The 21,914-nt window shown below is 39.5% G+C and overlaps 2 protein-coding genes across 4 annotated transcripts; one reads left to right on the forward strand and one right to left on the reverse strand.

Annotated features, from left to right (window-relative positions):
* On the forward strand, window positions 1-12,725 carry LOC117471446 (rho family-interacting cell polarization regulator 1-like). Its single transcript, XM_034116480.1, has 17 exons — window positions 1-144; window positions 3,351-3,438; window positions 4,317-4,450; window positions 4,570-4,648; window positions 4,767-4,790; window positions 4,869-4,922; window positions 5,590-5,739; window positions 6,091-6,154; window positions 6,236-6,279; window positions 6,368-6,493; window positions 7,003-7,151; window positions 7,279-7,387; window positions 9,597-10,202; window positions 10,391-10,635; window positions 10,802-10,892; window positions 11,262-11,355; window positions 11,456-12,725. The coding sequence occupies exons 3-17, from the start codon at window positions 4,359-4,361 to the stop codon at window positions 11,524-11,526; spliced, it is 1,998 nt and encodes a 665-aa protein (XP_033972371.1). The 5' UTR covers window positions 1-144; window positions 3,351-3,438; window positions 4,317-4,358; the 3' UTR covers window positions 11,527-12,725.
* An 89-nt stretch (window positions 12,726-12,814) lies between these two features.
* On the reverse strand, window positions 12,815-21,770 carry vrk3 (VRK serine/threonine kinase 3). Of its 3 annotated transcripts, none has more exons than XM_034116482.1 (16): window positions 21,681-21,770; window positions 20,627-20,841; window positions 20,388-20,507; window positions 20,122-20,175; window positions 19,869-20,024; window positions 19,179-19,319; window positions 18,700-18,755; window positions 18,432-18,498; window positions 16,668-16,752; window positions 16,477-16,579; window positions 15,999-16,091; window positions 15,774-15,906; window positions 15,296-15,413; window positions 14,853-14,911; window positions 14,626-14,762; window positions 12,815-13,361 (listed from the first exon to the last, which is right to left on the reverse strand). In XM_034116482.1, the coding sequence occupies exons 2-15, from the start codon at window positions 20,838-20,840 to the stop codon at window positions 14,626-14,628; spliced, it is 1,536 nt and encodes a 511-aa protein (XP_033972373.1). In that variant the 5' UTR covers window position 20,841; window positions 21,681-21,770; the 3' UTR covers window positions 12,815-13,361. The 3 variants fall into 3 exon arrangements, with proteins under 3 accessions (XP_033972373.1, XP_033972372.1, XP_033972374.1); XM_034116481.1 differs by having other exon boundaries at window positions 19,131-19,319; XM_034116483.1 differs by lacking the exon at window positions 20,388-20,507 and having other exon boundaries at window positions 19,131-19,319.
* Window positions 21,771-21,914: the final 144 nt, after the last annotated feature.

Below are 21,914 nucleotides of genomic sequence, written 5' to 3' on the forward strand. Positions count from 1 at the left end.
GTTTGACGGTGGACACAAAAAACTGCGAATCAAGGAGAGGGACAGCGCCCAGAATAACTGTAAACCTCTGCAAACTGTGTGGAGCATCGTGTTGGAAATGAGACCCCGGTCGTTTTCTCCGGTGTGTCGGACATTTAATCAGAGGTAAGAGGATGCTTTTAATCGACAAGGTCACAACAACAAGAAGATTTTTTCTCTACATGGTCATGAGTCCGTCCGACCAAGTTGCTTTCCTGTGATGTTATCGAAATTATATTCACCAAACTGGCTGTAATTGGCTTTAATCCGCGTATTTCCTTACTGCTTTTCTGGTGTTTTGTTGTGTGGACGGACACTTTCAGGCAGCAGGGTATTGGGGGTCCTGGTGTGGACGGGGGTGGACTTTTTTTGTGGCCTGTGATGAGCTCCGGGGGCTGGGGTGGGATATGTGCGGAATACCAAATCTGGACGACACAGTTTTTCTCCCTAAATTAGCTTTTCTGAGCCCCATCCTGTGCTGTTTCTACTTGGAGTAAAGACCGTGATGGATGAACGTGTTGATCCGCCTCAGTGGCCTGCTGCTGCCGCCGGGTAATCCAGTAATCTGGAGTAGAAGTGGTTGCTTTTTATTGTAACACCATTACCCCTCATCCTCCTCCTCCTCTTCCTCAAACACACAACAAAGTATGGATGTAACCGGGTCTAATGGGGTGTGAGCTACGTAGTTATTTATATCTGCACTAATGGAACAATGTTTAGTCGATTAGTGGATCAACTAATCGTGAGGAAATTAATCACTTCCAGTAGTGATTATGTCTAATCTCCAAACGTCACATGCATGACTTTCTTTCACCATTTTGTATGATGACAAGCCAACAATGAACACTTGGTGGGATTGAATCTATTTGTGTCTGCAACTAACAATTGGTTTATATTAGTTGATTTGCTGATTGTTTATTAGATTAATAGCTCCTCAGAGTCCAAGGATGTATCTTTAGATGTCTTGTTGTATTTGTTTATTCTGTGAACGTGATATAAAACAGAGAAAAGCAGGACATCTCTATATTTGAGAGGCTAAAACCATTAGACATTATTGCATAATAGAATTACTTCAACAATGTACAACATAGTTGGGGAATATTATAATTTATCAACTAATAAAATAGTTAGCCTTTAATAAAGTCATGAGTTGCAGCCCTGATTTATCTTTCAGACGATCCACAAAATAATAATCTGCAGTTATTTTGATAATCAGTTGATTTTTCAAGCAAAATCAGAAGAAACTTCAGTTTCAACTCTCACATATGGAGTTTTCCTACTTTTCTCTGTTTTATATCCTTCTAATCTGAATATCTTTTGGTTATGGACTTAATGAAACTGGGAAAGCAGTTACTGTAACAATGAATCGAATAGATCTAATAATTGGCAGATTATTTGATAATACAAATAATTGTTATTTTCAACCCTTTCTGAGATGGTTGCAGGCCCAGACTTCTTACTGAACAAGACTGCATGCGCTTGTGAATGCAGTGAGAGCACCAAAGGCTTTTTTCAGACAAAACTCCAGTCTTGTGAGGTGATTGGAAACAGTGTCCTCTTTGTTCCCGCCGCTCTGAGGAGAGGATTAATCCAGTTAATGATCTCTAATGTAAGGGGGGGGGCGATAAAAGCACATCTGACCGAGTAGTAATTGGCATTCAGAATCATTAATATTACTGAAGGCCACTGAGCTATTTATGGGTGGGTGGGAGAGTAAAAAATGTGTGTATCACCATTGTGACTTTGCACTTTTAAAGCTGTGCCCACCCCAGGGTGCAAGTCACAGTCCAGCACAAGTCATTAGGCCATTTTTGGTAACAGTGTTTGGTGTTAGGGCTGCATGATATAAGGAAAACATGCCATAATGTTGTCAAATATTGCGATATAACTTGAGGCACATAGACAGAGAGTGTACCCAGTTCCGCTTTTCTAATATATTCAGTATAGTGCTAAATCAGGATTCTAATATTAATCTGAAACTGTAACTAAAAAAAGCTGTGAATGTATTAGTAAACTGAAACCAAGCAAACATCATTACCTGGTTAAAAAAACGACTAAAACAAAATCAATGTACATTTATTTCAGTTTTGTAACTATTTATTGGCTGTAATAATAAAGACATTAGCTAAAGATTTAATTTAGCTAGCGGATTTGTTCTTTTAGCAAACACACTCTAAAACACTAATAATAAAATATATAATCGTTACATTTGATCAGTTTACATTTACTTTCAACTAATTAAAAAAAAATCCCTTAGTGCATTATAGCAATCTTTCCTGATGTGTTCATCGTGAGAGTTGACATCATGATGCTGATAAAAAAACAATATGTGGTGCAGCTGTAGTTGTTGGTGTGTTGTTTTTTGACGTAAAGGCTCTCTGGTATAGCATCTTTTCTTTGCCTTGTTCTGACCCCTGAGCAACTCCAGTTAATCCTCCCAGTGTGCAGCTTAGATTAGCAGTTTAGCCGAACCCCCGGCATGCTACACCCCGAGCCAACGTCCAGGAGAACGTAGAGTCACAGCAGGGAGTTTACAGCTTACTCTCAGTCAGCAATGTTGTCCCTAACAAGCTTTGATCAAGTAAAACCATTATCTGTTTGTTTCTTTTGCAACAGGTGGAATATGTAATCCCATATGTTTATAAAAATCTCTCTTGATTTTGAGTTTGGTGTAAAACAATGGGCTCTGTCCTGTGCTATGGGCTCATTCACAGATCCCATGTGTTAATATGGGATGGTTTCCTGCTTGACAGCTTTAGTTTGCTTTAAATATGTAATCTCTTTTGTGACTAGATAAACCCATGCGGGACCCTCTCTTCCTATAGTTTCCCCTGTCTGCTGTTAATCTGCACATTTACTGGTTTATCTTGGAGTAAAAAAAGAGTTCAAGTTTTACACCCTGGCACCAACAGCGGAGGGATAGTTTTTATATTCTCCTTCCAAACTTCTGTGTAGAATTTCCTGTGTAGAGTCAGCCATGAGACTTCCTGTGCGCTGCTGCTGGATGTGGAGGGGGTGGAGAAGTAGGAAAGGAAGGGGAAGAGAAGCAAAAGCAGACTGTACTCCTTCATGTTGTCCGTGGTGGCCACTGTGGTAGCTGCGTGTGTGTCGTTCACAGTCTCAGACTTTTAAACAAAACAATGTGGCCAAAACCAAGGAAGTGAAAGAGTGTGTTTCCAACCCCCCCCCCCTTTCACCATTTTTCTTCCTGTGACTTCTGTAATTATGAGAGTCCTTGATAACCACAGAGCCGGAGCACTGTCAGGTACAGTGAGGTATGAAGTAAAGTGTGACATTTCTGTCCTTAATGTCTCCTTTTTGTGTAATTACAGGACATGTCCTTGGGTTTGTTGAAGCCACAGCGCTACACTCAACTCTCCAAGCATGCTAGAATAGTGACAATCTCTCTCCACTCCGCAGGTGAGCAGAAATCTGTCTGTCTCGCCATCATTGTAGCAAAGTGATAAATAAAGCATGATTTAAAAAAATAAAAATAGAATAGACTCACGTAATGTTGCTATTTTTATTTGTTTGGACTTTATGATTAAGGATTAGCCTATATAGCAGTGGTTCCCAACTTGGGGGGGCGCCAAAGATCGCAGGGGGGTCGCCAGGCCTCAGATGATTTGAGGTCAAATATCATATTTAGACTTTTTTTTTTTCTTTTTTTTTTTACATATAATTGTAACGCAATACATGATTGTCACTAAAAGCCTTGTCTCTACATTACAATAAAATGTAAAAAATAATTGATTAATTAATTTGAATAAAAATTCAAGTTAGTAGCTATTAAAGGCATAAAAAGACAGAAATGTATAATTCTTTCTTTAATATAAATGTTTCTTCTGCCCGTAAAGTGTCCAAACCAGGCTTTTCTGGATAAGCGCATTTTTAAAACATAGTCATTGTCCATGCCGGTTTCAGATTATTTGTCACAGTTGCTCCGATCAGATCGGTCTGTAGATTATTTACGCAACTTCCAACAGGAGTCATTTGGGGGGGCTCTTGGGAAAAAAGGTTGGGAACCCCTGCTATATAGGATTGTTAGTTTTTTTTATCAAAAACTTTAAATATAAATCCTATCAGTATGATTCTAGTATGTTTAAGTGCCTTTTTAAGAGTTTCAATCATATCTTTAGGATTATGAGGATAACATTGTGTATCACATTTATTTTGGCCTGGATGATATTTCCATTTCTTCCCATGCCAGTTTCCTTGCTGCCTATTTTGAATGTGCTTCTTGAAATAACCCTGGAGGTCTTATCAGAAACGAGCCCATGTTCCTCTCCCTCCCTCAGGCCTGTTTGATCCTAGAGAAACGTGCCTTGTAAGGAAGCAGGATGTTCACAGGCTCCACAAAACAGCCACCCACTAAAATCCCGCAGCCCGAGCGGCTGGACGAGGTCTACGCTGCCTTACGGCGAGGCTTACAGTGAGTAAACACAACGCAGACTCTGTTTGCATTGAGTCCACACACGACTGACAGGTGGAGTGAATACGTCTGCTTTTGTAAATGAGGATTAAACAGTAATGTGTTTGTGTTGTTGTTAGGTCGTACCTGCAGGTCCACCAGCTGGAGCTGGACAGCCTGGGTCAGCAGTCACGAGAGAACAAGAGGAACGGTCGTCTGGTGAGAGCTCCTCTAGTCAAACCAGTCACTCCAGCCTGACCTCCTTTCAGTGCCAGGCTGGAAGTCAGCATGTTAATCTGACACTTTGTGATGCTAAATGCTTTATTTTGTTTTGCAGGGGTCTTTGTATGAGCTGGACAAGGTGAGTTTCATTCACATTGAAACTGTAAACAGATAAAAGAAAGACGTCCTGTATTATCATTCCTTTCTTTTTTTATAGCAAGTGAAAGCCATCGAGAGGTTTATGCGCCGACTGGAGTTCCATCTCAGCAAGGTATGTATACATAAATACATGATTACAAAAAAAAAGATAATCTTTTACCTTGATGCTGCACTAATCAACATTTATATTAAAACAATGGATCAAAGGACTGCACGATATTTCCCTCGGGAGTTGGTGGAGAAATCAGAGCTAAAAGAGAATTAATATTGGACTTAAACTCATTAGATGGACACAAACACGACTTTAAATTAATGCTAATGTTTAATTTATAATGGGATATTGTGTCAGTGCTGTTAAAAGCTGCCATTGCTCAGTAGGGCTTGAGTTATTTCAAAAAAATATATAGTTTTGCATATCTGATCTTTTTCATCAAATGAATGAATAAAACTACCACTATTTCAATAAATATTGTCAAAAGGCTTTCTTATAATTTGTTCTGTAATTTTAAGGTTTATTTTCATCCTCAACTATTGAGTTACACGGCCCACTATTCTTGACGTTGCATGTCTCCCTTGAAAAAGAGATCGTTGATCTCAATGGGATTTTTTAACCTGGTTAAATAAAGGCTACAAACAAACAATAAAGAACAGTGCAATCATCCATTGTTTCCTCATGCCTATTGAAAGTAGTATGTCATGTCTTGTTTTTGTATCGTGTCTTGTGTGTTCTCTGTTAAGCTCTATACAAATAAACTATATTATTATATATGCTTCTGCAGGTAGAGGAGCTGTACGATGCGTATTGTATACAGCGGCGACTGCGTGACGGAGCGAGTAAGATGGTGGCGGCCTTTAACGTGGCCGTGGGCAGCCGGGAGGCCAGAGAGAGCCTGAGTGAGGCCAACAAGGGCTACAGGGAGTGCACCGAGGTGAGCGGATGTTTTTTTCATTTTGGTGGCAAATGGCAGCTTTGTGACCTCCTCCTAGATCCTTCATTTTAATATACATTCACAATTTTTCTCAATATGTTGTCATGTTGTTTATTCTGTATATATACAACATTTATTTCATGTCAGTCGGTTCTGGGATCCCTCCTTTTGTTGCTCTCCCTGGGGTTTCTTAAATGTTCCCACTGCGAGGGTGTTGTATGCTGTAAATCCCCCTAAGACAAATGTGTATTCTTTGACATCAGGCTATATAAATCACAGGTGATTGATGTGTGCTGTAAATTCAAATCTCTGTTAAATTATTCAAACCGATGCCTCCATCTGTCCCTGCAGCACATGTGCTCCCTTGAGAGTGAATTAGAAAGCCAGATGGGAGAATTTCATGTCAAGATGAAGGGTGAGTCACTTTCTACCACTTCCTATTTTCATCCGCTCTCTGCCATCGCACAGTTCTCATTTTTCTATTTACATGTTTCAGGCCTCGCTGGCTTCGCACGGCTCTGTTCTGGTGACCAGTATGAGGTAAGAATCATAAACACAAGGAAGTAGCTACAAATTGTGACAGAGTCTGTGTTTGCTGAATCACATTCACTGTTTTTGGTTCCATCAGGTCCTAATGCGCTATGGGCGTCAGCGCTGGAGGCTACGAGGCCGCATGGAAGTCAGCAACAAGCAGATATGGGACGGGGAAGAGAACATCTTCCTGCCTCTCGTCACAGAACTGCTGTCAATCAAGGTAAGGAAATCAGATTTAAAAAGGCATGGCGAGCGTTATTCCTAATGTTTGTCATTGTAAACAATTCCAATGAAAACATTCAAAGCCACAAATTCAAAGTGTTATTTTTAAAGAGGCTAAATATTTACGTAAAACTGATGTGTTGCTTTTAGCAAATGTGACTCAAACAGCAGTAACTTTATCGCATTTAGTGTGGACATAATACACATTTGTTTCTTTAGTGTGAATTTACTCAGCAATCTTGGAGGATTTGATGTGTCATTAAAAAAGGCCTTTGCTAAAAAGTGGCTACACGAGACAACAACATCCTACTGTGACTGTTTTATTACACGTTTGCATTTTATCTCTTGCGAATGCATATGAGCTTTAAAAAAAATGGAAAAAGTTTTGTTTATTTGCTTGCCACAGAGTTAAACTAAATAATCTCAAATTCAACGTAAAAATCCCATGGATTAACTTCGTCATTCCTTGGAAGTTCTCGCTGAGGTTTTCCTGTTTTGTTTATCCAGGTGACGGAGCTGAAGAGCCTGGCCAATCACGTGGTGGTGGGCAGCGTGTCCTGCGAGATGCTCGACCTCTTCTGCCCGCTGCCCCAGACGCTCGCCGTGGACATCAACGACCTCGGGACGGTGAAGCTGAACCTGGAGGTCACCTGGAGGTAATTAGACGTCTAATTGGCCCTTTTTATTATTATAGTTCAACACTTTTACCAGTTTTTACCAATTGTTCAGGTGTATTTTGTTCAGTTTCTCACCCGTTGTCCTGCTTTTTCCTTTGTCTTTTAGTCCGTTTGATAAGGACGACCAGACGTCCTCCACCAATACAGTCACCAAGCGGCTGCTGTCCAATCAAAGCCCTCCTGACACGCCCTCTATGCGGGAGCAGGTGTTTTATGTGAGTAACATTAACTTTATTCACCTTAACTTTATTACATTGTTTCTCTTAATGGCCAATCTTGGCCCCTGTCGTAAACCTTTAACTACTAGTAGTTGAAAGTAACTAAGTACATTTAGTCAAGTACTGTAATCTAATTACATTTTGAGGTACTTGTACTCTGAGTATCCCTATTTATTGACACTTAACACCGCTGCTAAAATGTTTTACCGAAACCACTTGACATGCTTATATAATATTATGCAGTACTGCTTATACAGTGCAATAATAGTACACACCTTTGATGCTTAAGGTACATTTTGCTTATAATACTTTTACTTAAGTAACATTTTGAAGTCTGGACTTTTACCTCTAATGGAGTATTTTTAGAGTATAGTATTACTACTTCTACTTGAGGTAATGATGTGAATACTTCTTCCACCACTGTTTGCTGCTATTCATTTGTACATCATATAGATACTGTATATTTAATCCTCCTGATGGCCATTATTACTGTCATTTCATTGGCTTGTTCTATTTCAGCTACTCCCCCACTGTTTTGTGTGTAGCGGTAGCTCTGATGTGTGTGAGCGTGTTCGCAGAGCGCTGTGTGTGAGGACATGTGGCTGTGGGAGTGGCGTAGCTAATGCGCGGAGAATGAATGATAGCGGTAGCGCGGCGTGTGACAGCAGCATGTGTGAGCAGAGCTGTGGCCCTTGTAGCTGTTTAATAGTGGTTGAGTAGAGCTCCAATATGTCCCTCCTCTTCCTCACATCGCTGAAGAGCACGCCTCAGGGCAGGCCCAGGCCGAGCCGCTCGCTGGTGGAGGCGCTTCACGAAGTCATGGCGGACAGGACGGCGTCCTTACGTTGTGAATTGAGCCGCACTACACCCAGATTCACCTCAGTACAGTCGGTGTGTTGGGACGTAGTTGTAGTTTAGTTCATAGTGACCAAACCGATTGATAATATATATTAGAAAAAAATGATATTTAAAATTGAAAATTGAAAAAGACAATCACAGACATTTTGTCCGATGCAACGTGATTATATTGTTGTTGATTTTGATTATTTAATTCAAAACCAGATCATGTGTTCTGTATATATGATTATTTTGAGATTTTTAGGGCTTACTAAATGATCAGGGCATTTGTCAATCAAGGGAGTGACTACTTACATTTTTAAGGGGGGGAATTCAAGAAAACTTTGATGATCTTGATTTAGTGTTTAAAATATTAACAATCACAGCTTTACCCAAATTATTTATTAACAGTGCCCACATATTGCATTAAGTGCAGGAGCTAAACACTTTTATATTTGTAGTTTATAGTATGAGGGAGAAAGAGGCCAGATCTAAGATGTAAGCAGCAAATGTTTGATGTGCTCAATTGATAAATCAAATCAATGAATTATGTCTGTAATTCCCTTTATAGTCAAAAAAATTGTTTATGTCCCACTCGTCTTTTTTGTCCCACATGACGCTGGATATTTCCCTTTAGTTCCACTTCGTATTTTCATCCTTGCCCATTACTAGCGTCTCTGATCAACAGTTTGAGAACTGGATCAAGGAATTTGTCTGTTTTATTGATCAAATGCACTGCATTTAACATCTGAAAGGATTTGTCAATTAATCGATTGAACAAAACACCATCTTTTTGATTTGATTTTAAAGCAAAATTGGAAGTTTTTTCAGTCTCTCTCATGAGAGATGTTCTACTTTTCTCTGCTTTATATCATACTCATAGACTACAGACAGATAGGAAAAGCAATGGCATGAAATCAATAACAGCCTCACATTTAAGAAGCTGGAATAGTGAAGCTTTGACATTTTCTCTTGTTAAATGACCATATCCATTAGTCATTGTCAAAAGAGTTGGCAATTATTATTTTGCTGCTAATGGACTAATCGATGTGTCAACACTATCAGCATTTTCAGTCATCCTTCATGCAGAAATAGTAGAGAAAGCGGTCTTCAGCCTCTCAAAAATGTAGTTTTACCTAGTCTGTTTTCTATCATATTAACTGAATGTCTTAAAAAACTTCCCCTTGGACTCCCATAAATAATCTGCAGATGAATCAATAATGAAAATAATCTTTAATTGCAACCCTAACGCAATTACATTTTTCGTGATGTAATTTGATAATCAACATGCACTTAAAACCTGTGATCCTGAAGTATGTCGACATACCTTTGGGCCTTTTAGTTAATGTCCTCCGTGTTTCCTGTCTAGTCTCTGCTGAGGCGGCAGGGGGAAGTGGAGAACGGCACCGTCTGGTCCAACTCGTCTGAATCCTCCGACGACTCGTCCAGCCCGGCGCTCGCTCACCACGCTCAGAAGCTCACGGCCTCCAACATGCTGCAAACCACGCTCACCTCTCAGCTGTCCTTCACGCCACACAAGTCCAGCGCCTCAACGCCGTCGCTCTCCTCCAATCAGGAGGAGGACGAGACCGAAGCCGGGGAGGTTTTCTCTCAGACGGACGCGGTGCCAAACGGCCACCTGCAGACTTCCTGCTCTCACAGCGATGACTGCACCGCGGCTGATCGAGCGTCTCTCCAGTCAGCGGACCTCTCTGAAACCTCGGCAGACCTGAGCTGCTCCTGCCCCGACGTGTCCTCTGTACACGCTGTGTCCACTCAGGATTTGTCTGAAAGTGGGGTCCCACATGTGTGTATTTCAGCAGAGGAGGTAAAACAGTCTGAGGACTTGCCAGTGCAGGCTGGACAGACTGAAGCAGAAACAAAGGACAGCACCACTGAAGCAGCAGAGGACGAAGCATCAGAGAAACACAGTCAGTCCGTCCAGGAGTCCAAACCACCGCAGGACCCTCCAACGGTGAGCTTCACTTCATTGTTTTTGTGAAGTTTATTCTCAATCATACTTTATTTGTATAGCAGTTGTCATACACGAAGGGTAACACAGAGTGCTTCGCAAAACAAAACAAAAAATCTAAAACGTAACATATAACTAAATAAAAAACACCTTATACCTTAACTTTAAACACTGCTTTGTTTTCTCCGTAGGTTCCTTTTCCAGTTTCTTCTAGTTTCAATCTAGAAGTCGAGACGGCCCTTGAAAGTTTCGACTTTCTCAACTGCTCTGACCTCGAGGAAGATGAGGAGGAAGAGGGAAAGGAGGGAGGAAATAAACAGGTAGTAGAAGAGAAAAAGGAGGAGGATGCTGCGCAACCTGAAGAGAACCAAATCAAAATGGAGGAAGAGAAAGTGGAGGAAGAAGAAAAGGAAGAGAGATTTCACTCTGGAGGAAGGTCAGTGTTAGTGATCATTGCCTGCTGCTCGAGCCTGTCAAGTATTTGGCACTAAAAAAAATCAATTTTCCTTCTATCCTGAATCTTGGGTTTGAATAGTTCCCTCAGTGTCTGTTATGGTGTTTAATTTTGACTCACCATGTATGTCCCTGTTGTCTCTCTGCAGCGATGACGAGGAGGCTGACGGTCTGCAGATCCTTATGGAAGCTCCCGAAGGATTCAGGAACTCAGATGAAGATCGTTTCTCTGAATCACAGGTAATCAAACTGTCCGATTAATGCCTTTTTTTTTAAAGTGTTTAGTATGTTCATATATTAATTTATCATAACTAACTTCAAAAGTCTCTAAAATTCGCCATCATTGCCCATATGATTATTTATATTTAGGTGTTTTCAACTGGGATTAATTTGCATAAAATGTAATGGTTGAGAGAGAGGAGAGACACTGGGGTTACAAAACTCTGAGCAGCATAAAGAATTATATTAAAAATAAATCCCTGATGATCTCATTAAGTGGAAGAATGCGTAACTAATAGATGGCTCTGAGGAAAACGGCTCCAACAATGATACCACTGTGAAACATGTCTGACGAACTTCAAAGAGAAAAACATGTTTGTTTTTTTAAAGGAATCGAGCGTGGAGGACGTGCAGGATCTGTGTCAGATAGAGATGCCCGACGAGAAGGAAGGTGACAGCGAGAAAAAGGGAGAAAATCTACCCGGTGAGAGGAGTTTGTAAACAGAGGCTGCAGCTGGTCATGTGACCACAGCACTGCAGGCGAGAGAGATGTGTTCATTTCCCTCCTGTGTTCGATCTTTCAGGAGAGCACGTGTCACATGGCCAGGAGGAGCGTCCCTCCTCTCCCAAACAATTGGCTACTACCGTCTTCTAAGGACACGGAGGAGCCTCAGCTAAACCATTTCTCCCACTCTGATCTCCTCATGCCATCTCCCCATCACGCTGCGGATCGGAGGCCTTGAGGATGTTCCACTTTCTGCTCAGACAAACAAGCTCGTCCTCTCGGGCCGAGTTTGTGCACATATTTGCCTTGTTCTGACCAAGAACGATAAGCCTCCAGGTTTCTGCGTTTTGAAGTCCCTCTTCAAACGTCCTTTTCCTTCAACATGTTCTTCATCACGTTGCCTGAGTGAAAGCGGGATACCACTTAGTTTACACTTTAATAAACTGTTCCTTTCATGTGAAAATGTAATGTCCAAAACATTTCAGGAACAGCTTTAAGCGGCCTTGTTTTTCGGCTTTATTACAGTGCATATTTTGAAGTAATCTAATATTTTTTTTAATGGTTTTTAAGTTCAAGTTAATAGAGTTGTTTCAATCAACAGAGTAACAAACAATCACTTACTGAGTTGCATACAAAACTGTCAGTATTTGTGGATGTTAAACTACTTTTAAGGTTATGATTCTCAGTGTTAAATCAGTGTAAAGCCCAGAGCTCTTTCCACTATGTGAGCATGTGATGTCTAAAGATTTACATTTTGTGCTGTGGACACAATCTCATTTACAAAGCGGGATCTTTTAATTTACGTATCATCGAGAGTTAACTACTCAAAAGTACACGAGAGCAGAAGTTACATTGAACCCAGGAAGATAAGTAATATAAGGACTGAATAAAAACACTTTGAGTTTCTGCTCAAAGCTCATCCGGTCCAACATGAAATCAACCTGCAGTAAAACTATATTTAAACCTGCATGTGTAGCTGCCTCACACTGCCAGCATGTCTGTATAGAAGCGTGTGTGCGCCAGCTCCACTGCAGGCAGCCATCAGGTCTGCAGCTGTGTACAGAAGCCGCCTCATGGGGGCGCTATAGTCCTTCAGCATCTTGCTTTACGTTGTTCTACAAAAGCCTCGACATTCAGAAAGTGCCTCAAGTGACAGAGATGTAAGGTTTTAAAATGCCACGACAGGAGAGATCAGGCTAAAGATAACAGTGTTTATTTTCTGAATTACTTTAAGAGTGTGCACAATAAGAGATATTTACTGTTTCATATAAAGAATTGTATATGTCTTGAAATGTTAAAATGTTTATGTTCAGCAATGTTTAAACTTTATAAAGGTTTCTTTAAAATGACCAGGTCTGCTGTTGTGTTGAATGCCTGTTTATCTCTGGGTTATTAGTACAGAAAACTTCACAACAACAAAAGTTAAAAAACAAAAACATTTACTCAAACACAATTTATTTGTTAACAAGCCTTAAACTCAAGATGTCTTGTGCTCTTTGATAAAGGACACTAAGGCACTGCTTTAAATGAAATGTATTGCTTTCTATACAGGCAGACTAACTGTGCCTACATATAAGGAAGGGTGGATCTACGTCTGTTGGCTCATGTTGAGGAAATGTTTAGCAGAAGTAAATTCATGTCAAAGACAAACCACTGTTAAAGGTATCTGCTAAAAGAGGAACACTGTGACAAGTAAACTCGCAACATGTCAACAAAACCCAAATCTGTGCGTCACATATTAAGAACTTGCATCGCTCTCACATTTAAGGGAGATTAACGTTGACCTTGCATTGTTTAAAACACTGTGCAATGAATATGAAAAACCACACCCAAAAAGAAGATTCCCATCAAAACCCATTCACCAACACGAGTGCACACATGGAACTCTAAAAGACTCGGCTTCAGTGCAATAATAATTAAGTAAAACACAACATGATAAAACAAATATTTAAAATCTTCCAAATAGTCTTCTTTCTTCAATTTCTCTGAAATTAAAACACAGTACACATGTTAATATTATCACAGAGAATGCCTAACTTTCAAAATAATAAACAAACATTTTGATATTTAGGTTTACATCTCCTCTGGACCAGGTCTCATGCCCCGGGGATGAGAGGGCACATTTCCCGCTCATTTCTTACAACTGAACTATTTGTGTACTTAATTTATGTGTATAAGAACCTAAAATCCCAGGAGCAAGGCAATGTGAACAGGGGCAGCTGCAGAACATAAGCTAAAAAACTGACCCACCTTAAAGTGGACCTATCATGCTATATTTGAATAATATATTGTAGGGCCATACCTATATAAGGTATATTTATAAGTTTTCTTTTTCAAAATACCAAACAGATCATGCATTTTAGCCATGCCTAATTTCGCTCTATTTTGCTCTCCTCCACCCTGTCTTTGCATGCGCTGCAGCTGACCACGCCCCCCTGCAAAGGAGGGGGCCGAGTTACGAGCGTCGTGTTACCATGCTGTTACCATGCCACGGCAACCTCTCATTCCCCTGATAGGTCAGCTCCGCCGTCCTGACGTCAGAGGAATCTTCAAATCTGGATCAGTCTATATCAGATCCGTTGCAGCCCCGTTTTTAGAGATTTGGGTATGGAGGAAAAGAGAGAGGGTTGTGTTTTCTGACACTTGGTGAGTTCCCTGGAACACCGGGGACACTTATTCATGTATAAAAGACGTACAAAAGTGCATTTTGCATGATAGGTCCCCTTTAAACAAATCAACCGTCAAACTGAATGTACGCTATATTTAAAATATGAAACCGTTCTAAATATGTCGTACCCTTAAACTGATATTGATTTCTTTAAGGTGGCTAAAATGACATGTTGCTGATTCCCCTGTCCACAGTAGTGTTTGCTTATCATTTTGCTACTACACCTGTCTGTTTCTCCAAACTGGAGGCGTGCCGAGTGTCAGCTGCTAATTGTGGATAAAAAAAACACCTAAAAACCCACTTCAAATAATCCTAATTAACAATTTACATTTTTAAAATATTAAATAACTGCACTAAGTGTCCGAACCAACATTATTAATGCACCAGCACTAACAATGGTTTGGCTTATTTGAAGCAAATGTACCTGCGGGTTTCTGAGTTTTTATCTTCATGGTTTATTGCACTAATTGTAAGTTGCTTTGGAATAAAGCATCAGTTAATTGAAATGTAGTGTAATGAAGGAACCCTGTGACCAGAATCGACATACTTGTACCTAAGTTGCAGAGTGATAACGTCCTCACCTAAAAGCTGAGCGGCTGCTCCGCTGCCCCCCCCAGCTGCAGTAACACGGCGCTGAGTCCGGCCTTCAGTGCAGAGTAGTCCGGCTGCTCAGTGTACTGCAGAGCCATCACGTTAGTCAGGTACGCTTGAAATGCACCTTCAACGGGACACACACACAGAAATATATCAGCAAAATGCACATTGAATCAAACGGGTTATCTGTTGTATAACAAACATTTTAACTCACTGGAAACTATATTCTTCTCAAAGCAGTGACTCAACAGAGCAGGGACATCCTTCATGTACCTACAATGAGAAAAGTTTGATTATTCCTTTATATTTGACCACTTACTTAATCTTATACGCTTGTGTTATGCAGGCATGTTGATACAAGTTCTGTGGAGATTCAAAGGTGTGTTGACTAAAACTTCCCAGTTATAAACTCTATGGCTAACGGTTGTTTTAGCAAGTTTATTGTTTGGTCTAAAAATATATCAGATATTAGTACAAAAATGTCCAAGTTGATGTCCTAAAATGTCTTGTTTTGCCAGTCCAAAACCCAAAGTAATGAATCTAAATATGACATAATAAAGAGCAGGAGATACAAATATTGCATGAGAAATGCAATTGACAACTGATGGATGGATCAAAATAATTGCCTATTCTTTTTTAAGAATACAACTCTCTCACCTCTGTTTCTGCGTGGCCACCTGGTCTGGGTGAGTGATTTGAGTCCATGGCAGCGTCCCTGTGTGCCAGTGCAGCATGCAGTAACCCAGAGACTGCAGGTCGCTGCGTCGAGACGGAGCTGAGAGGAAACACACACACACACAGCGATGACTACATCTGTTTTCCCTCACACTCACCCTGAAACATCAACACCACCAAACAATCCTCACATTTAGAGACACCTAGTTATTGTGGTTTCCATATTAAACATGTCAAAGGTTGAAAGAACTGTCACACTAAAATAAAATCACAATCATTCAAAAAGAAAAACATCAGATCAGTGTTATCATGTGACGCCTGTGTGTGCAGACAGATGGACTGTGGGAGGAGGGCAGCTGGTGCTCATGTAAATTCATCTGAGAGTGTTGAGTGTACAGTAGCTTGTGGAGTGAAACGGCGTCTGATTGGCTGGTGAAAGGAGTCCAGAGGAGGGACTGACCTGCTCCTTTATGAGCGTCCAGGCTGATGAACTCCATGCTGCCCTCGTGTGGCGTCCGGCTGTCCTCACGGTACTCCACATGTTGATCACCAGGACAGTATCTGAAGGCGTGGCAGTATCCTACCAGGTAAACCTAACCACACACACACAAGTAAAGAGTAATGTAAAAGGCATTTCAATCATGGACACTAATAGAGTACAGTTGGAATAATGAAATGTCCTCACCTGTGATTTCTGTCCTGGTTTGATGTAAATGTTTTCTGCGTTTATATCAGCGTGAACGTACTCATTTGAATGGATATACTGCAGCACATCTAACTGCAAGGGGAAACCAATGTTACCGTTTATCAAGCAAGGGAGAAAAACAGTTCTTATTCAAGATCTGGATCATGATTTAGATAGGAGATACAATATGACAGGATACGTTGAGAGAGACTTCAACAAGATAAAAAAACAGAAACAGAACAAGATACAAGACAGGTTACAAACACATGGACAAAAGTGAACATGGAGTAAATAAAAACAGATGTATAAATGATGTCGTTACAGTTTGTGATGTGAAACGACTGTAAAAGCAGTTTAATGTTCCCTAATAATGTTAATGTAATAGGTGTGAGACGTCCATGTAAAGAGAATTAGGGCACGAAGTGACCCGATAACTTTAGGTATTTGATTAAAAGTCAAGTTAAAAGTTGACACTCACTATTCTGCAGGCGAGCTGAAGGACAGCTTTCTCCGACAGCAGCTCGTCTTCTTCCTCCATGACAGAGTGGAGAGACTGGCCCATGTTGGGGAAAATCAGAAACCTATGAAATAAGAAAGGACATAAAGAACAACTTATAATAGACTTAAGTTAATGGTAAACTTTTTGTACAGGTGTGTAAATATTCACACCTGTAGGACTCTGCATGAGGACCAAAGCCGGCACAGGAGGGAATCCCCAGGAAGTCCATCTTGTTCTGTTTGATCCACCTGTCCACTGCAGAGGGACCATTGGTATGAATGATCATGTGTGATTCATGACTTTGTTCATTTCATTTCATTATTTTCATTTCCATCTTTAATACGAACAGATACAAAAAAATAAATAATAATGTTCAACCGAATACCATATTGTTTTTTTATTTTTTCATGAATCTTCAAACAATATTTATATATTTCACACAAATATATTTCATAATAATAATAGTGTCTGAAAAGGAGCAGAAGGAAGCCAATGCTTATAAATTCCCACCCCTTACTAAACTGCTGATAGTCCGTAAAATGATTTCTGCCGTTATAAATAACTGCTTTAATATTTTATATATATTACAAAATATATATAACATTTACATACATTTATAATTATTTCTCACCTTAGATCACTTGTCCCTATATCTTTCCAAGAAAGTATTTTTGTACATCGTTTTAAACTGATTTATTGAATGCTTTGTTTTAACTCCGGCTCCAAACCATTCCACAAAATCACCGTACAGATTTTTATGCAAGTTCTCCTCTCAAATTATACCTCCCTTGTCTTTCCATAAACATGTTCTGTATATTACCTAGGAGTAGATTAAGTCTTGCTTTGTACATGATTTGTGTAGGTTCAAATGTAACCAGATCCCTGAACTTCAGTGTATCTGACTTTAAGAATAATTAATTGGTGTGTTCAAGATATCCAACATTGTTGATCCTTCTTATTGCTCTTTTTGGTAATATGCATAATGTCTGGAGGTTGGTTTTGTAAGTATTTCCCAAAATCTCAACAGTTACTCAGATATGGCAATATGAGTGTATTATAGAGGGTAAGTAATGATTAGTGGCCCAGAATGTGTCTTGATGTTGCTACAGTCTTAGCCAGTTTTGCTTTGACATGATTGATATGTGGTTTACACATGAAGCAGGATTCAAGATGCTCCCGTTAAAAATAAATCTCTTTTCAACTTCTGCTTTCCTCTAAATGGATTAGGAAATGAAGGAAACATATTTTTAAGTGACATTGTGAAACGACATCACATGACAAACTGCCAGAACCGTTACCACTGACTTATTGTTAGTGGTTCTCCTTCTGACTTTCAATATCTCATCTATCTATCTCATCAACTGTGATAAATGCTGCTATTCATTTAAAATAAAAGTGTTCCTCTCGTAATGATCATTAGATAAATAAGAACCATGGTAGGACTACCCTGGCCCTTCATATCCATAGAAAATCACCACTTCTTTTATAGCAGGGTATATGCAGGAATCCTGAAGTCGAATTTAATACCTTTTAAGACCTTTTTTAAGACCCTTTCCATACATTTTAAGACCTCATCGCCACTTCGAGTTTTAACCGGTTACATTGGCGACACACTTTACCTCACATGTCAAATCCAACTGGATGCCATAAATAAACTACAAAGAATCACACTATACTCCTACGCAATGATTACATTCAGGCACACTGTAGAATACAACCTCTTTGGACAATTTATATACTTATGACTACAAAAGCTACAACATTTAACCCCTTGGAAAATGCCGTTTAATACTTTTTAATAGCCTTAATTTTCGCTAAATTGATTTATCAACTTTTAATACTTTTTAGACCCCGCGGACACCCTGTATAGGCAACATTAACATTGTTTTTGTAAATAAAAGAAATGTTGAACTTGAAACACATTAAATCCTCACCTGACACAGGTTTAGCAGCTCTTTGCAGAAAGTTCTGCTCAGTGAAGATTCTGCCATCTTTAGCTCCCTAACACAAAGAAAGATAAGATAAACTTTATGATGTGACTCAAGGAAGTTTACGGGAAATACATAACAAATAAGAACAATACATTCCCTGACAAATACACAAGTGAGAGAGCGATTGTTTCTTCCTTTATGGCACTGCAGTCCCACATATGAGTAATCATAAAACCTTCAAATGCACCACGTCTGTTCAGGCGGCACTTACCAGCTTGAGGATGTGATTTGATTCCTTGGAATTGGATCGGGAATCTATTTGCAAAACTGAAAAAAACAAACCAAAAATTATATTTATGTTGTGCCAATACAGGATCTTTTTACTTTACATTTAGATTTTTAATTGTGTTATCCTGTTGAAGGACTGCCAAACTATCTACGAAACTAGCCCTCTCTTTGTAAGGCTTTATTCAAGTTACCTGGACCCAGGATACTTTTTTAAATGGAAACAAAAAGAAGAGTCTCATAAAAGGTAACACTAAAACGACATAATTTAACCATTTTATATATCTAGCATATCTATTTAGAATATAGTTTCTGTTAAACAGCTATATTGTAAATGAAAGACTGAAAAACAAGTCTGAATAGTTTGTTCAAAATTTGAATAAATACTTCTGTATAATAATAATCCTTATCTTTTACCTGAAATGTAATTTGAATATAAACCAGTATTTCCACTGCCAGTCTCACCTTCGTACAGCAGCTCTGTGGTGCTCTGACTCAGCAGTTTCACCAGCTTCCACTTCTTTCCCGCCGTGTCCGTCACCTCTTCGCCTTCCTGCAGCGGCTCCACAGCAGACGCATGCTTTGCCTTCTTAGATTTGCTTTTTCCTATTGCGATAAATGCAAAAAGAAACAACCCACCAATTACGTCGTATGTTTCAAAGTATGTGAGACGCTGACATAAAAAAGGATGCATAGAAAACATAACAAATTGAAAACATAAGGATAAAGAGAGATGACCAGAATTAGTTTACTGACGTCAAAGTTAAAACTATACCTCCACTTCAAATCCCTTCACATTGAATCTCTTCAGAAATGGTCCCATTTACATTGAGCTTATATAATGCAAAGTGTATCCTCATAGAAATGGTCCCATTTACATTGAGCTTATATAATGCAAAGTGTATCTGCCAAGTGACCTGATAAGATTCAACCCTGTGTCTCCATTTAACCGACTGATATTTTGTGAATCTAAAATGCAGGTCCATCCCCTGAGAACTGAATCATGTAGTTGTTCTTACTGTAGTAAATTATTGATATAAAGATTTCGTGATTCTCTGTTTTATATCATATACAACTGAATATCTTTTAATATTTTCTTGACAAAAAAATCAGCAGCTTAATCCATAATGAAATACAATAATAATTGTTTCTCACCTTTTAACTGAGACTTTGGTGAGGAAACAGGGGAGGAGACAGCCACTAGGGGGCCATGTACTGATAAATCCTCCGCTCTCCTGCTTGTTTTATTATTCGGACTCTTTCCCTCTTCTGCCTGCTCAGCAGGGCTGGAGCGTCTCGCCTTTCCCCTCCCTGCAGATAGAATCAGCCGCAATCAAAATAATGAGAAAGACACATCAAGACAGAAGACAGGAAATAGATTTTCCACGAGGAATGTGCTTCAGCTCACCAGGTCGAGGAGACTGCTGCTTGGGTGGAGTTCCGAACAATCCATCCCCATTATCTGTTGAGACAAATCATAGCAAATCATAGCATGTTGTCCAAGAAAAATGCATTAAATATTTCAAATTATTATTTTATTTCCCACCTGGCCACTGGTATGTGCTGCCTGGAGCTTAAAGCTATATGTCAGACTGATGGTTCATGCTACAGCAAATTAAATTCAAAAAGCACATTTTCTCAATCGGTAACTTCTTCCAAACCATTATAAATCACCTTTGATAGTAGTGGAGGGCACCACAGGTGGCGTGGCATTGCTAATATTAAATGTAACTTCATTCTCCAGACGAAGGGAGTTTCGTGGCTTCCGCAGTGCAGGACGAGTCGTAACTAGAGCTGAGGTGTTACATCCATGTGGCGAAGAAAAACAGGATTAACATTCCCAAAGATAAAAACCACACAAAGTCTAAAAAATCTATGTTTTACTCTACATAACACACTGTCAAGATGTTTACCTGTACTTCCTGTGGGCTGGCCACTTGCTACTGAAACAGGGAATGATTTAACTACTGCTTCATCCTTCTTGGCTGGAGAGAGACTTAAAGATGTCACCGGGCTCACAGGTCCAGATTCATCAACAATACAAGGAATCTTCTCCCCACATGAAGGACAAAATCTGAAACCCGGCTGCAACTTTGTCCCACACTGGGGGCAGAAGTGGAAAGGCATTCTGCAAGTAAAACACACACTATGTTACATAAAAACATATTATTATACATCTAGTATTGGGGATCAATACAATTTTCAATTCTAATCCAGTGTTGATATTATTGCAAAGTTGGTTAAATCAATAATAAGAACACTCATTATGTGAATGGAATTGTCACATCCAAGAAACTAATCCTTTTTTGAAAAGTTATTGTTTAGTATTGTTTAGCTTTACGTTAACTTGAATATATGTCTCAAAGTGTAAAGCGTCTATGTGTTGATTTATTCACTAGGTAAATAAATGATGTCCGTTGTCATAGAGATAACTGTTCCGATTATGTTTTACCCTTTATATATACAGTCTATGGTTTTACCCAATGGTTCCGTTTTACCATAGCAACAGCAAGATTCGTCCCTCCATAAATGTATGCAATTTAACAAGAATATAGTGATGCTACTTTTTAATATCAATTGTGGGAAAAGAGAAAATATGTTGGGTAAAAATAAAGGTAATACTGCTCGTGTCAATTCCTTAAAAATAATCCAGAACAAAAAAGGTCAGCTAACCTTAATCCTTAGCTAGCTAACATTAGCATTAGGAGAGAGTGACAGCTTCGAGCTAAAGCTCGTGTGTGTTTTATACGTTATTTTATTTTAACGCCAGGGTTGAAAAAATAAATGCAATGTCAAGAGAGCTTAACGTTAGCTAGCTAAAACAGATCGAAACCGGTGGATTTTCAGCGGAAGTATCACCGTTGCTGAATTTGAGCCTTGGTTTGAATTGAAATTTGCCTCTGAGTAAAAACGTATTTCAGTATTGAGTTTTAAAGCTGTCAAAATAATGAAAAGTGTCTCTGTTACCTTTCCAACTCAGGCTGGTGTTGTGTTTGGTTCTGCAGCTTCTTCTTCACCGGATAAACACTCCTGTGGTAGGGGCTGTGGGGAAAGTGCTCCCCCTTTTGGGTTGGATCTAAATTAACACGTTTATATCTATAAAGAGGCAATTTTAACCATGCAGCTCCCATTAAAAACACGTTTTAGGATGTATTATGAATGCAGATTGGACAAAAAAAGGTCGTCAATCGTTAAAACATT

The sequence above is a fragment of the Trematomus bernacchii genome, unplaced genomic scaffold (genome assembly GCF_902827165.1).
Source record: "Trematomus bernacchii unplaced genomic scaffold, fTreBer1.1, whole genome shotgun sequence".
In the NCBI taxonomy this organism is placed as follows: Eukaryota; Metazoa; Chordata; class Actinopteri; order Perciformes; family Nototheniidae; genus Trematomus; species Trematomus bernacchii.

What these genes read in the sequence shown, in the direction of transcription:
- LOC117471446 (XM_034116480.1), top strand. Translation starts at nt 4,359, where the DNA reads ATGTTCACAGGCTCCACAAAACAGCCACCCACTAAAATCCCGCAGCCC. An exon ending in CACCGCAGGACCCTCCAACG is followed by an intron (nt 10,203 to 10,390) that starts GTGAGCTTCACT and finishes TTTTCTCCGTAG; the next exon opens with GTTCCTTTTCCAGTTTCTTC. An exon ending in AGATTTCACTCTGGAGGAAG is followed by an intron (nt 10,636 to 10,801) that starts GTCAGTGTTAGT and finishes GTCTCTCTGCAG; the next exon opens with CGATGACGAGGAGGCTGACG.
- vrk3 (XM_034116481.1), bottom strand. Translation starts at nt 20,840, where the DNA reads ATGCCTTTCCACTTCTGCCCCCAGTGTGGGACAAAGTTGCAGCCGGGT. An exon ending in GCAGCAGTCTCCTCGACCTG is followed by an intron (nt 20,025 to 20,121) that starts GTGAGCTGAAGC and finishes TTCTATCTGCAG; the next exon opens with GGAGGGGAAAGGCGAGACGC. An exon ending in AGCTGCTAAACCTGTGTCAG is followed by an intron (nt 16,753 to 18,431) that starts GTGAGGATTTAA and finishes GTCCCTCTGCAG; the next exon opens with TGGACAGGTGGATCAAACAG.